This window comes from Pseudochaenichthys georgianus, unplaced genomic scaffold, assembly GCF_902827115.2.
Source record: "Pseudochaenichthys georgianus unplaced genomic scaffold, fPseGeo1.2 scaffold_167_arrow_ctg1, whole genome shotgun sequence".
In the NCBI taxonomy this organism is placed as follows: Eukaryota; Metazoa; Chordata; class Actinopteri; order Perciformes; family Channichthyidae; genus Pseudochaenichthys; species Pseudochaenichthys georgianus.
The window spans coordinates 734,773-748,770 of NW_027262480.1; the positions used below are offsets into that span (position 1 = coordinate 734,773).

Consider the following 13,998-nt stretch of genomic DNA (forward strand, 5'->3'; position numbering starts at 1 on the left):
CACTGCTGGAAAGTCCTTGAGAATCCGCGTTCGGACAACAGTGCAGAGACCTCCTGAAAAACGTTTAGGTTGCGAGTTGTGCCGTCGAGCTCCCGCTGGATTTTATCATCTGCAATCAGCTGGAGGAACGTCGCAACTTCGTCAATCGACCACGGTATGCTTTTCTTTGTCATTTTCTTAGGTTTACAAAAATGCTGCAAGCGTCCCTTAATATATGCGACACTAGGGATTAAGTCGCGCGAGAATTGTGACGATTTTCTCTGACCAATCAGCAGTCGTCACTAGTTTAGCATATTCCGCCCGGTTGTTGGCCCGGTTGTTGGCCCCGCTTGTTGGCCTCGATAGAACCACGATTTAGTCGGGCCAGAAAAAGGGTGAAAAAGTAGCCTCGGGCCAAAACTAGGCCAAGTGGAAACGCAACCAAAAACGGGCCCCGCACGGCTCGGCGCGCTTAAAGCGAGCTACCCGCTGCAGTGGAAACGCGCCATTAGACGTCACGTGAGTACAATGAATTTAAACAGACAACATTTGTCTCTCTTGTAACAAAAATATTTTATGGTGACGTTGCAGGTGATTTAATAGGTTTGTGGTGTTACCTGACGTCGTTGCGACGATGCGAGAACAATGCTTACAGTGGACGACTTTTTGTAAGTCATCATCAGGATCAAATCCAAAAAGTTCCACCCACTGGATGAATGTGATCCTTTTTTTCGGCACAAGCACAACTTCCCTCTCACTCTCGCCAGAGTCGCCACCGGGATTTTCATCGGTGTTTGTTGTCATTGTCCTCGACCTCCTTGTCACTCATTTCAGTTTTTCTTGTACTACTAGTCACTCTCGTTACTCTTGTTAATCAGTGCTAATGCTAACGCTTCTGTAAACAGGGCTCCTGCCCTCACGTGCTGCAGTCAGTGAGTGTTGCCAGGTATACTTATTATAAGCCACATTGGGCTTATCTTTCTGTAAAGTTGCTTGGTAATATATAGTAGTAATAATGGTTGTTGCGGTTTGTGAGCTTGTAGATAGGTTATTTTCAAATAGCCGACCCGACATATATAGGTTTAAGTGCTCATGTTCTTTTGCGCTTGTTTTCATAGACCTGGTTGCTTATTCCTTCCGCAAAAACTGGCAACACTAGTGGCTGCAGCGTTAACACTGCATGAGAGGAGGAGAGACACTACCATTTGGATGCGATCATGGTACTTTAATGTTAAATGTATAGAGTATATTTGCTTTACATCGTTTAAGTATGATTGAGATTGCAAGTTGGTATTATTCAGAAGCAAAATAATTATTAAAAAAAAAAAAAAATCAGCATAGCAATGAGATCGCATAGGTGTCTGAATCGAGATCACGATCTTTTTCCGATTAATCGTGCAGCACTAATATACAGTACATATAGTAGTCCTATTTATAATAATGTATACAGATGTATAATGCTTTCAGCATGCTATGCAGTCCATTATTGCTCATAGTTTGGGACATGCTGTGATTTATTTATATCCAAAACAACATTCACGGAGGAATATTATTTGTCAATGAACACCATAGCATCACAACAACCTAACATAATATACTATTTCTTTATTTACGTACGCATTTTACATTGTGGCAAGAGTCCAATTTGATTTCAATGAGGTATGTATAAATAAGGGTTTAATATTTCAGTTTTTCATTGATATCACTTGTGGAAACAAGACTTTTCAGGACATATGTTGTTGACCCGCATCTGGTTGTGTGCTTTTTATATTCCAAGACAAACATGCAGCAAATTAGGCACTGGTAACCCTAGTTCTCCTCAAAAACGTTCCCAATGCTGTATGTTTCTTTAATTTTACAATTTACATTTGCATTCTTGAAACAATTTGTGACACTGTAATCATTTTTAATGAATGTTTTTAATGTTTGTCTTTCATTCACCAAGGTCTGAACAAGAGAGGTCGCAAGACTGCAAGAGGCGACGGGAGGAATGCAGGTAGAAGTTGTTGAATCACAAATGATAAAATCTTGAACCAGTGTGAGTGTTAAACATTTAAAGGTGGGGTAGGTAATTTTGGAGGAACCAGCTCGAGTGTGCTAGAATTTGTAAATACACAACTGGAAAAAATCTGCTACTTCCTCACAGAGCCCCTCCAACACACACGAATGCGCACATGACCAATGAGGGCACGAGATGAGTTTGTGTCCAGATGGAAGGCTGACAGGCAGGTGGGCCATCCAGTTACTTTAGCCGGGCCGGCTCAGATGATTGGTCGTGCTTTTTACAGCGCCACAGCTTCCACAGATGACGTTTTTTAATGGATTTGTTGTCAAAGCACTTAAGATATTCATTGCTATCGGGATGTTAAGAGTATTCCATGGAATATAACAAAAAGTGTATCTCGAGCCGGTTTCTCAAACGTACCTACCCCACCTTTAACCTCTCTTTGTCAAATATATATTTCAGGATGAAGAGGTTGTGAGGTTCCACAAAAGAAGCAGGCCATAATTTGAAGGCCGCTGGTAATTGAGATGGGGTCATGAGTGACAGCTGCTGGGGGGGAACTGTCACAATCAGCTGCATCAGTGGATGTCCGCTCATCATCTCAAGCTCAACCTTGACAAAACTGAAGTGCTTTTCCTTCCGGGAAAAGATTGTCCCTCTCTTGACCTAACTATCAACATCGGCACCTCTGTTGTTTCCCCGACTCAGACTGCAAGGAATCTGGGTGTGATCCTGGATAACAACCTGTCCTTCGCTGCAAATATCGCTGCTACAACCCGCTGCTGCAGATACACGCTTTACAACATCAGGAAGAGACGTCCCCAGCTGACCCAGAAAGCGACGCAGGTTCTGGTCCAGGCTCTCGTCATCTCACGCCTAGACTACTGCAACTCCCTCCTGGCTGGTCTACCTGCATGTGCCATCCGACCTCTGCAGCTCATCCAGAATGCAGCGGCTCGTCTGGTCTTCAACCTTCCAAAATTCTCCCACACCACGCCGCTCCTCCGCTCCCTTCACTGGCTTCCGGTAACTGCTAGAATCCACTTCAAGACCCTGGTACTTGCGTACCATGCTGCAAATGGATCTGGCCCCTTCCTACATCCAGGACATGGTTAAACCGTACACCCCAGCACGTGCACTTCGCTCTGCATCAGCCAAACGACTCGCTGCACCCTCGCTGCGAGGGGGACCCAAGTTCCCATCAGCAGAAACACGTGGGGTTTGCTATCCTGGCTCCAAAATGGTGGAATGAGCTCCCATTGACATCAGGACAGCAGAAAGCTTACACACCTTCCGGCGCAGACTGAAAACTCATCTCTTTCGACTCCACTTCGAGCGATAGAATGACTAACAAAGAACTGCTAACAGAGCACTTATATACTAATAAAGGACTGGCTTAGCCAGTTGAGCAGCACTTGAAACGATTGGCTCTTTGAAACCTGATGTTCTTATATGATTCTGTTTTCTTCAAGGTTGTGTCTTCCTGGTCGAATGTACTTATTGTAAGTCGCTTTGGATAAAAGCGTCAGCTAAATGCAATGTAATGTAATGTAATGTATTAGGTTCACTAATGCCTCAAAATGTATTAGTTGTCACGATCTGTCCGTGTTTTATTTTGTCCTGTCTTGTCTGTTGCTTCCTGTCTGTGTTTTATAAAATTGAAAGTCCTGAATTCAAAGTGTTTCTTAAGTAAAAGAGTATAAGTATTATCAGCTAAATGTACTCAAAGTATCAAAAGTAGAAGTACAGTATGCGGAATGGCTCTGTTCACAGTATTATATTACCATTGATATTATCCTGTCAATTCTATAAATTCTATCAATACGATAGCACTTTAATATATTTTTTGAAATACAGGTAGGAAATACAGTACTATATGATTTCATTTATATCACATGTTTTTTATCAGTAAAAAGTGAGTAAACATACAATATTGCCTCTGAAATGCAGTGATTATATTGAAATTAAAAAGGCGTACGTTAAAAAACAAATGAAGGCCCTTTCTTGAAGTCATAACTGACTTTTAAGGTATCATTATATATATATATATTAATAATATAAGATATAAAATATATATATATATATAACAAAGGTATCACAGATATAATTATGTTACTTTTGTAAGTAGACAACACGGGAGTCGGGACGTCACGTGCCTCAAAGGTTGAGAAGGAGGGGCGTTGAGCTCCCGCCCATGTTGAGGTATTGCACACTGCATTGAGGGGCTTCTCTGTAAATCAGGTGGTTGAGTGGACTGATAACAATGCTCACCAAGAAAACTGAGGAAATAGTTTTTGGCTCACCATCTGACTCCCATAAAGTCCTCATTGTCATCCATACAGATCAAATCAAGCAGGGAGTTTCATACAAATACTTGGGTGTAATGATTGACCACCTGCTGTCATGGAAAGAGCACATTGAATATCTGTGCAAAAGGACAAAACAAAGAATGTATTTTCTCCTTCGCCTTAGGTCTTTTTGGGCGAGCAGAGAAATTCTTCAGTTGTTCTTTACATCTGTGATCGTGTCTGTTCTGCAGTACTGCAAGGCTACCTGGGGCCTATGCTACGAAGCTGGTTCAACCTAACCTGGATATGTTTGAGTTAGCCGGTTGGCCTAATCCAAAACATACGCGCTCTCGCTAAACTGTACTACGACGCTGGTTATCAAGTGGATCGCTCAAGCCAGCCGTGTCCTATCTAGTTAGGTGCGCGTTCACATGAAAGGGGTGGTATTTGGAGCATTCGACCAATCACAAGATACGGCTCAGCTGACTCAGATAAGGAGATATATGATACATTATGAAGTGATATGCCGCGGACTGTACTTAATGTTACTCTGATCCGGTTACTTATGTTGTGGCCGATATTTAAGTAAGCTTTCTTAACGCTAATGTTATAATAGTCAGATTGCTCTGAAGATGGAGGTGATATTCTATTCATGTTCACGTTCACACAGTCGGTGATTTTTGCCGGCCGTCTTTCCTGCAACGGCAGCTTTTCTGTATTTCCTTTCTCCTGTAATATGACTTGATCGCTTTAAACTCCGCACACTGAGCTCTGATTGGTCAGCAGGCGGTGCTTTCACTGAGTTGAGCTCTTAGCCTGCAACCTAACCTGGTCCCGACCAGGTTAGCTGCTTAGCATATATTACCATGGAGATCTAGCCGCTAAAAAGAGAACCAGCTTCGTAGGACCGGAAAGTCGGAGTTTTCCCTGAATTTAGCCAGCTAAGCGAAAATCCTGCTTCGCAGTATACCCCCCTGGTACAAGTGTTTGTCAACAGCTTTAAAATCAAAACTGCTCCACCTGTTACAACTCTGCTCAAAGATTGTTGGTCCACCCTGTCAGAGACTTTCTGACTCAGCAGACCATAATAACCTGAGAGGCTGTCCAACAACATCACCTGGGACCCAAAGCATGCTCTGAACAGAGAATACGAACTGCTGCCATCTAATGGAGATTCAATGAAGTCAGCCTGAAGCATCCTTTGTGCTCCAGTCAGTCCTCTCAGTAAACACAGAGCTGAATCCAGACCAAAAGCACGCTGAAGGCTCTTTGAGCAGGTTGTCTCTCACTGATCCTGCTGTTATGTTACATGTTTGTTTTTCATGTATTGTTGTCTTGATATTTGTTTATGTTGATGTTACACATGGAGCTGCTGTGATGCAAGTCACATTTCAGACTTGATCATTAAAGTATTATCGTATACAACAACCTTCTAAGCTATATCTAACCATATTGTGCATTCATATTGTATTTTCTAAACAGGTTGTGATCTTTCATTTGGGGATAACAGTGATAGGAATATATTGTGATGAAGTGCACACTGACCTGAGCTCCAGGGGTCTCTTTGTTCTCCTCCATGCTGCTCTCAGTGCTCCTTCTCCGGCTGGGTCTCTGAAATAATCAACACAACTACAGCTGACACAAAACAAGACAACTCCATACAACCCACAGACACAACTAAACAAATCTACAGCTACTTCGTAGGTTCATAGCAGAGGCGAGAAGTAACTAAGTACATTTACTCAAGAACTGTGCTTAAGTACTATTTAGAGGTACTTTTACTTTGCTTGAGTATTTCTATGTAATGCTATTTTGTATATTTAGAACAGTTCAGAGGTAAATGGTGTACTTTTACTCCACCACATGTATTTAATACCTTTAGTTACTTTACAGATCTGCATTAATGATGTGAAATACATTAAAGTGTTAAATCAGACTTTAGTTCCACCTGGAGTAAATTTACAAACTACCCTGCAGTATACAAAGTCATTAAAACACACCACACACACACACACACCACACACACACCACACACACACACACACACCACACACACACACACACACACACACACACACACACACACACACACACACACACCACACACACACACACCACACCACCACACACACAGAAGGATGTTACCTCTCTCTCTCCTCTTCGTCCTGCTTCTTCAGTCGTTCTTCTCCTTGATAAAACACTGCCGTCAAATGCCGTTTAATGCCTTTACTTATGTTTACCGATCAGCCACGTGGTATAAAATGCTACGAAACAAAGAACGGGAGGGCAACAAAAACACGGTTTAACGGATGAAAGCACGGATAATCACCTCCAAGGATAAACTAACTATTTGTATGTGTTTTAAAAGCTCTTAAAACACATTACATTTGGTATAACATCTGCATCAACGTCTGTTAGCAACGTGTAGCTTTTGAGGACCGCTGTAGGTACCAGATGTGTTCGGGGTACCACATATGTTCGGGTGTATTTCCGTCGCACCCGTCATCCGTCATATCCGTCTCACCTCCCTCTGCTCCCAGCGCTCTGTTGCCACACACCGGCCGTCTGCGGAACTGCAGCCGGAGGAACTCGGGACAGCTTGTTATGTGTGTGTACTTGTGCACATAAAGAATGTTTCTAATTATTTACAATTAAAAAATATATATATTCTGCGTTACTTTACCCAACACTTTTATAAGGCCACGAGATTAGATAATTACGAAATGTGTAGATAGAATACATATCTTTCAGGTTGTTATTTTGTCATTGTTTAATGTTTTATTTACCTTTTAGTATTTGTATATAGTATCTGAACTTTGGAGAGGAGTTGGGAGACACACGACACATCAAATCACATCTACAGATCAAGACGAAGCGAATGGAAGTACTCCTAGCGTGAACATGTTTGTGAAAACGTGTGCAAAGTCTCCGAAAATCCTAATAATAAGCTCATATTTGAATTCCCCATAAAAAAACACATCATTCAGTAAAACAAGGCCCCACTGATCATCTGCTGCCTGATCTCTCGGCGAATTGAAAGTACTTATTGCCGGAGATCGCATGCTGTGGTTTTATTAAATGTGCCAAGTGCTAGGACTGTCTTAGGGAAGAAAGCTTTTAGATGTGCAGCTCCACTAACATGGAACAGTCTACAAAAAGAATGGAAAATTACCAAGCTAGTACCACTACATGTTTTTAAAGCTTGGTTGGATGCTACACAATCAGATGCTGTTGGCACCTGTACATGTGGATAGATATGTTGTTCTGAAAAAATAGAAAACACTATCGCTATTAAAATACTTTTTTTTTTAATCATATATGTTTTGATTTATAATGATTGATCATTAACGTGTTATCATTCAAGCTGGTAAAGGTGCAGCTAGTCTGAATGACTTTGTACTGAGGGACATACAAATAATTGGAGAGAAAAAAAAAAAAAACATAATAAAAAGATTCATTAGGAATTAAAAATAAAAATAGTTAAATAAAATAATAATGAAAGATATAAAAATATTGGAAAAACTATGTTTTCCCCTCTCTGGTCGCTACAATGAGGAAAATAAATTACGGGACAAAAGTTTTATTTACAAGTATTAAAAGTAAGCAGAGGACACCAAACAAACTGAGACCTGTATGTCCGCTGCATCTACGCACACACTGTACCACACACACCTACACCACACACACGCACTTACAGCTCCTAAAACAGGCTACAGCCGTTGTGTATTTTATTATATGAAGCACTAAATGGTTTTAGAAAAATATCGACTCTTTGTAGATATCTACTAAACTAAAGCAAATAAAAAGAGTAGGCCTGTTATAAATACTGAGTGCTATATATTATACACACTGCTCTGCTTTCTGCACGGACCTCACAGCTGTTCTCAATGTAAACAGGGGCACCGCCAGGGATTTTGGGCCCCATGAAAATATATCACATTGGGCCCCACAACCAGACCCAGGCCACGCCAACCAAGCACAATGCTGTAACCACACCTCCAGAACCGAACCGACTCATTTATGCTTTAAATAACTACCTGTACAGGCTTGCATCTATCTTGTAGTCCAATACTAAATACACAATATTTATTGACACTGAGCGGTGAACATATAACACTGTGCAGACGTGCAACATTCTACTGCAGTAGAATTCATTATTTGATATAACACTAACATTCCTGACAATAGACCTCAATAGTCATATTTTATGGTGAGCATGCCTTTTTAATAACATTTTTGAATGGAACATTGAAAAATCAAAATAAATATAACTTAAATATACATGACCTCTTAAATTAAAATAAAGTGAACATTAACACCTATATTATCATTTATAAAATGCTATAACAAAAAAAATTACATAAGCAGCAGATTTTTTAATTAAATATACATACCAACTACAAAATAAGCGGGTATTAAAGTGTAAATGGACAACAAAACGGAAATGGAAATGAAAAGGCCTAATGGGGGTGCAATATCAGAGCCTATTACCTGTTCTCTGTCTTTTTCTCATCATGCATCTTGTGTGTAGTGATCCAATATCGTTACCATAGCCTTGCCCTTTAACAGTTATTACGAGCCCTGGCTCAGCCTTACTCACCAAGAGCCCAGCGCCTAGCCTTCTTACAGGCAAAGTCACTGATCAAGTCCTTGAAGTCCAGCTTTCTAGTCAACTGGCTTTCGATGGACAGTATGGCAATACTGCAAAGCCTTATGGGGGGTCAGGGCTGCGGAGCCTAAAGATGGATCTGTTGGTCCTGGCACCAGGGGGAGGGACAACTGATTTAGTATGAATAGATGCTAAAAATGTACCTGAATTTATTAAATGTCAGCTAAAAGAGTGAAATGAAATACCTCTGAATTTTCTGTGAAGATATTAACAGTACTTAAAGGTGGGGTAGGTCATTTTGGAGAAACCAGCTCGAGTGCGCTAGAATTTGAAAATACACAACCGGAAAAAATCTGCCACTTCCTTACAGAGCCCCTCCTCCAACACACACGAACGCGCACATGACCAATGAGGGCACGAGATAAGTTTTTGCACAGATGGAAGGTTGACAGGCAGGTAGGCCATCCAGTTATTTTAGCCGGGTCGGCTCAAATGATTGGTCGTGCTTTTTACAGCAGATTTTTTGTCAAAGAACTTAAGATATTCATTGCTATCGGGATGTTAAGAGCATTCCATACAATATAACAAAAAGTGTATCTCGAGCCGGTTTCTAAAACTTACCTACCCCACCTTTAATGTCAGCAAAACATTACAATTATTATTTACAATGGACTACGCTTAGCTAACAGACTAATTTCCACCACTCATGGACCACACGCACCTTTTCTTTTGAAAAAATGGTTGACATACTGTCGCCCTTTAGTCCCTCTCTCTTGTCTTTCTCTCCTTTATTTTCTTTCTTGAAAGCCTGACTTTGTTAGTCGTTGAGACATCGTACACACGGAAGTACTAGCATCCCTCCTCACATGCTCTCACTAGTCTCTCTCTCTGCTAGAAAGGGCCGGTGCTGCACAGCGTTTGGAGGCAGGACCAAACCATTACCTGTAAATAGAGTTTGTTTGATGCTTTGGATAATTAACTTTTGGAAGAAAATAAGTTAAATGAATCATAGGTTTAGTGAGTACATTATGAATATAACGTTATGTTAATGTTAATTATTGATGATTGAAGAAAGGTTACTTACATTTTTTTTCTTAATGTTCTAACATTTTTTGGGGCCTTTGTCAGTCACGGGCCCTTAGAATCATCCTAACTTTTCACCCCCTTATGGCGCCCCTGACTGTAAACATCGCGTCGCGATGAGAGCAGTTAATAAAATAATATCCAGGGGATGCATGCAGAGCTGTCATTTGCTGAGATAAGTCCGGCCGTGCGTCATGACTCTTTGAAACATCTCTGTTCCCGGAAATGCATCCACGAAGGAGCTGTGGAGGACCGTGGAGGACCCATCAGTGTATCCTCCGTTATAGCTCCTCCAGAGAGCCTCCTCGACGCTCGATCCTCGGTCCTCGAAGTACATTTAGAGAAATGAGATGTCCTTCAACATGGCGTGCTGAAATTAATTTCCGGGTCACTACCAGAGGACCGAGGAGTCGAGAATGATGAAATGAGAAATGGCCCAAGTTTCTCCAAATTGTACTTAAGTACAGTACTTGAGTACATTTAGTTTATTTACACCTCTGTTAAAAATACATTTAAAATGATCATAAAATCACTCAAATAGGATGTAATTGCGTTTTTGGTTTAGATATATTTACTAACTTTTACTAAATGATGTCTTGTCAGAAAGTGTTTCCAATCACCCACAGAAATGTGACTTGCTTTTTGCTGAATTTGAAACTCATTGGCCTACTTACATCCAAATAGTCTGTGTACCTTCCTCTGATATTCTGTTTTTAAACTGGTGAACAGAAAAGGAACTGCAAAGGGTTTTTGAGTTTTTACCTTAATGACCAAACTATCTTTGAGTGAGAGGAGGGAGGGACCTCTCGGAAGTAATTTCCAAACAAAAGCCTTCGTCTGGTAAAAGACCCTCGATGACAGAGGAAGATTTTGGCTATTGATAAGAAGAGCCTTAAAGAGGGTGGGATCAGGGATTAGTCAAAGATATTCAAGACATATTTTGAAAACAGAAAATGAACGAACATAGCTGAAGACAAAATATGTGAACAGATGTATGAGGAAACAGATCCTATCTCCATAACTAATGAAAACTCAGGAAAAAGTGGTGTTTTAAACTATAAAATTCATGACAGGGGAATGAACCATGGGCTCCGCAAACAGAACCAATTCTTAGACCTCTAGTCCACGATGAAGAGTTTTAGATATATGAAAACACAGGTGTTGTCTGACAATAAACGCACCGGTTAAATAAGTAATCTTCCTTTAACAGTACTCTCTAATATCAACTTGTTACCTGTTTAAAAGACACCTGTCCACAGAATCAATCAATCAGATTCCAACCTCTCCACCATGGCGAGACTAAAGAGCAGTCGAAGGACCTCAGGGTGAGATCGTAGACCTGCTCAAGGCTGGGATCGGCTACAAGACCATCAGAAAGCAGCATGGTGAGAAGAAGACCACTGTTGGTGCCATTATTCAGAAGAATAATGTGTGTGTTTCTAAATGGAAGTTATTGTGTACTGGTAAAAAGACATTAATGAAGCATGGGACAGAGGATACGGGTACTAAGCTCTTTACTGTTATTCATGCTTCTTCTTACAGCATCAACTCCCGGGCATACACTTATTCTCTGAACATTGTATGTTACTCTGGTTACACTGCGCCCCCTATTGGCAGGAGTATATCAGAACACAACATTTCCCCCCTTCTTAAAAGAGTTATTCTCCACTTGAACAGTATGCATAACATTAGCATTTTAAACAGACACTTCTGTAGTAACCATCTGTAATAATAATAACTTCACATATCACAATATGCAGAACATTTTCAAACATTAATTCAACCACAGTTTAAGTGACATAGTCCTCAATCCAAGCAGGCTGCTTTCTGATTCGCTGGTTCCTGCTCTGAGCACCATCCACTGTAGCTGGCTCAGCAGGCCTCACTTCTTCTCAATCAATCAATCAATAGGATACGGCTGTAATAGGCCTAAGGCCTTTTAGTCGCTCATAAATAAATGAGTAGATCACTGATTCTTTATTTACTATGGATGCTGGCAACAGTCACATAGTTCAAAGTGAAGGTGATGTTTGACCAGTAGTGGTCGAGGCGGGATTTAAGTTAGTTAATCGTCTTGGATGTGACAACGCTTTCTGGCAGATAATTCCACAAGTCAACCACACGCAGGCTGAAAAAGTTGTGGCGGATAGCCAGTCTTGAGTACTGTTTCTTTAACTTGAGGCAGTGTCCACGAGTTATGGTGTTATAATCCCGTTGTAGTGGGCATGATGTTTTGTAGATGTTGTGGAGATATTTGAAAACTTCGATCATATCTCCCCTCGCCCTTCTATAATACATACTCTGGATTTTAAGACTTTGCAGTCGTTCTTGATATGGTAGGTCCTTTAGTTCTGGAACCAGCTTCGTTGCCCTTCTCTGTATTTTCTCGATGAGCTAAGCATCCTTTTTGTACATGGGGGACCAAGCGACATTCCCATACTCGAGGAGTGGCCGTACAAGAGAGATGTATAAACTACGTATTACGTCAGAGTCCAAATAAGTGTATGATCTGCGGATCATTGCTAGGATACCATTCGCTTTCTTACTTGCCTGACCAACACACTCTCACTCCCTAAGCGTCCAATAGCGACGTTTGGTCAGTGTCCGTGGCGTCCAATTGTGACGCTCCTAGGCTCCTTCAGCATCATAAAGGGATGCAAATAGCTTTCAACTGATTGCAATGTATTCCCATCTGCGTCGGGATTTGACGCTCATGGAAGCACGGCATTCGTTTGTGTCGGATGCCCTTAAAAGTTATGTGAGCGTGACCATCCTTTACTCAGAAAAAATATTTGTTTCTCCGATTCGAAGGGGAAAAATACAAAAGCATTACACACAATTTAAACCAATCAATGGTGTGTAATTAACAAGGATAATCTGGTGTTTTTTAGTCGATGAGTAGTGCAGATATCACTGTAAAATCAATCGACAGTAAGAGGAATACTTACTTCCGGGTGTACAATTCTCCGTTATCCAATGGGAATGGACGCTCACATTGCCTTTAAGGGCAGCGGACATAAACGAATGCCGTGCTTCCATGAGCGTCAATTCCCGACGCAGATGGGAATACATTGCAATCAGTTGAAAGCTATTTGCGTCCCTTTATGACGCTGAAGGAGCCTAGGAGTGTCACAATTGGACGCCACGGACACTGACCAAACGTCGCTATTGGACGCTTAGGGAGTGAGAGTGTGTTGGCCTGACGGATATGGTCACTAAATGTCAGGGGATTGTCAACATTCACACCAAGGTCCTTTTCATTCTGAGTCTCGGATAGGTTTATAGTGTTTGACTTATCACCCATATTATTTATTTATTATTTATTTAGAAAACCTAAGTGCATTACTTTGCACTTTTCTGCATTGAATTTGAGTTGCCAACACTCGGACCATCTTTGTATTTCTCTGAGATCTGACTGGAGTTTTTCTGCATCCTCTTTACACTTAATTTCCTTGAAGACTTTAGTATCATCTGCAAACATCTGGACCCTGGAGCTCACATTATCGGGTAGGTCGTTGATATAGAGGACAAACAGTGCAGGACCCAGGACACTAGCTTGTGGAATTCCACTGAGAACTGGTCACCATCCAGATGGTTTCCCGTTAACAAAGACTCTCTGTCGCCTGTTTTTGAGAAAGTCTGAGATCCAGGTGAGTATGTCTCCACGGATACCATACCCATAGAGCTTATTCAGTAATCTTTTGTGAGGTACAGTATCAAATGCTTTCTGGAAATCCAAATAAATGGCATCGAGACTTCCTCTTTCTTCAAGGGTACGAGACCATATGTCAAGGCAGGCCAGGAGTTGGGTTGAACAGGATCTGCTCTGGACGAAGCCGTGTTGGCGGTCTGATAATAGGTTGTTTGAGTCAAGATGTTCTATGACGGCATCACACACCAAGGATTCAAGGCAAGGCAAGGCAAGTTTATTTATATAGCACTTTTCAACACAAGGCAATTCAAAGTGCTTTACAAAAAATGAAAGACATTAAGAAAATGGCATTTAAAATCAGTCATTAAAAAGAAAAGCTAAT

General features: G+C 41.1%; 1 protein-coding gene and 1 pseudogene across 3 annotated transcripts in view; one reads left to right on the top strand and one right to left on the bottom strand.

Annotated features, from left to right (window-relative positions):
* The window catches only part of LOC117441325 (zinc finger protein 721-like), a 393,163-nt pseudogene that overhangs the window by 120,577 nt on the left and 258,588 nt on the right, over nucleotides 1–13,998 (top strand).
* The window catches only part of LOC117441327 (zinc finger protein 420-like), an 85,536-nt gene that overhangs the window by 5,493 nt on the left and 66,045 nt on the right, over nucleotides 1–13,998 (bottom strand). The window contains exons 1-3 of one of the 3 annotated variants that reach the window (XM_034077519.2): nucleotides 6,658–6,735; nucleotides 6,418–6,536; nucleotides 5,818–5,883 (exon numbers count right to left, since the gene is read on the bottom strand). In XM_034077519.2, coding sequence (XP_033933410.1) covers nucleotides 5,818–5,850 — 33 coding nt within the window. In that variant the 5' untranslated portion in view covers nucleotides 5,851–5,883; nucleotides 6,418–6,536; nucleotides 6,658–6,735. Of the gene's footprint in view, nucleotides 1–5,817; nucleotides 5,884–6,417; nucleotides 6,537–6,657; nucleotides 6,736–13,998 lie in introns of those variants that run through there. The other 2 variants (XR_011642819.1, XM_034077518.2) reach the window with 2 other exon arrangements.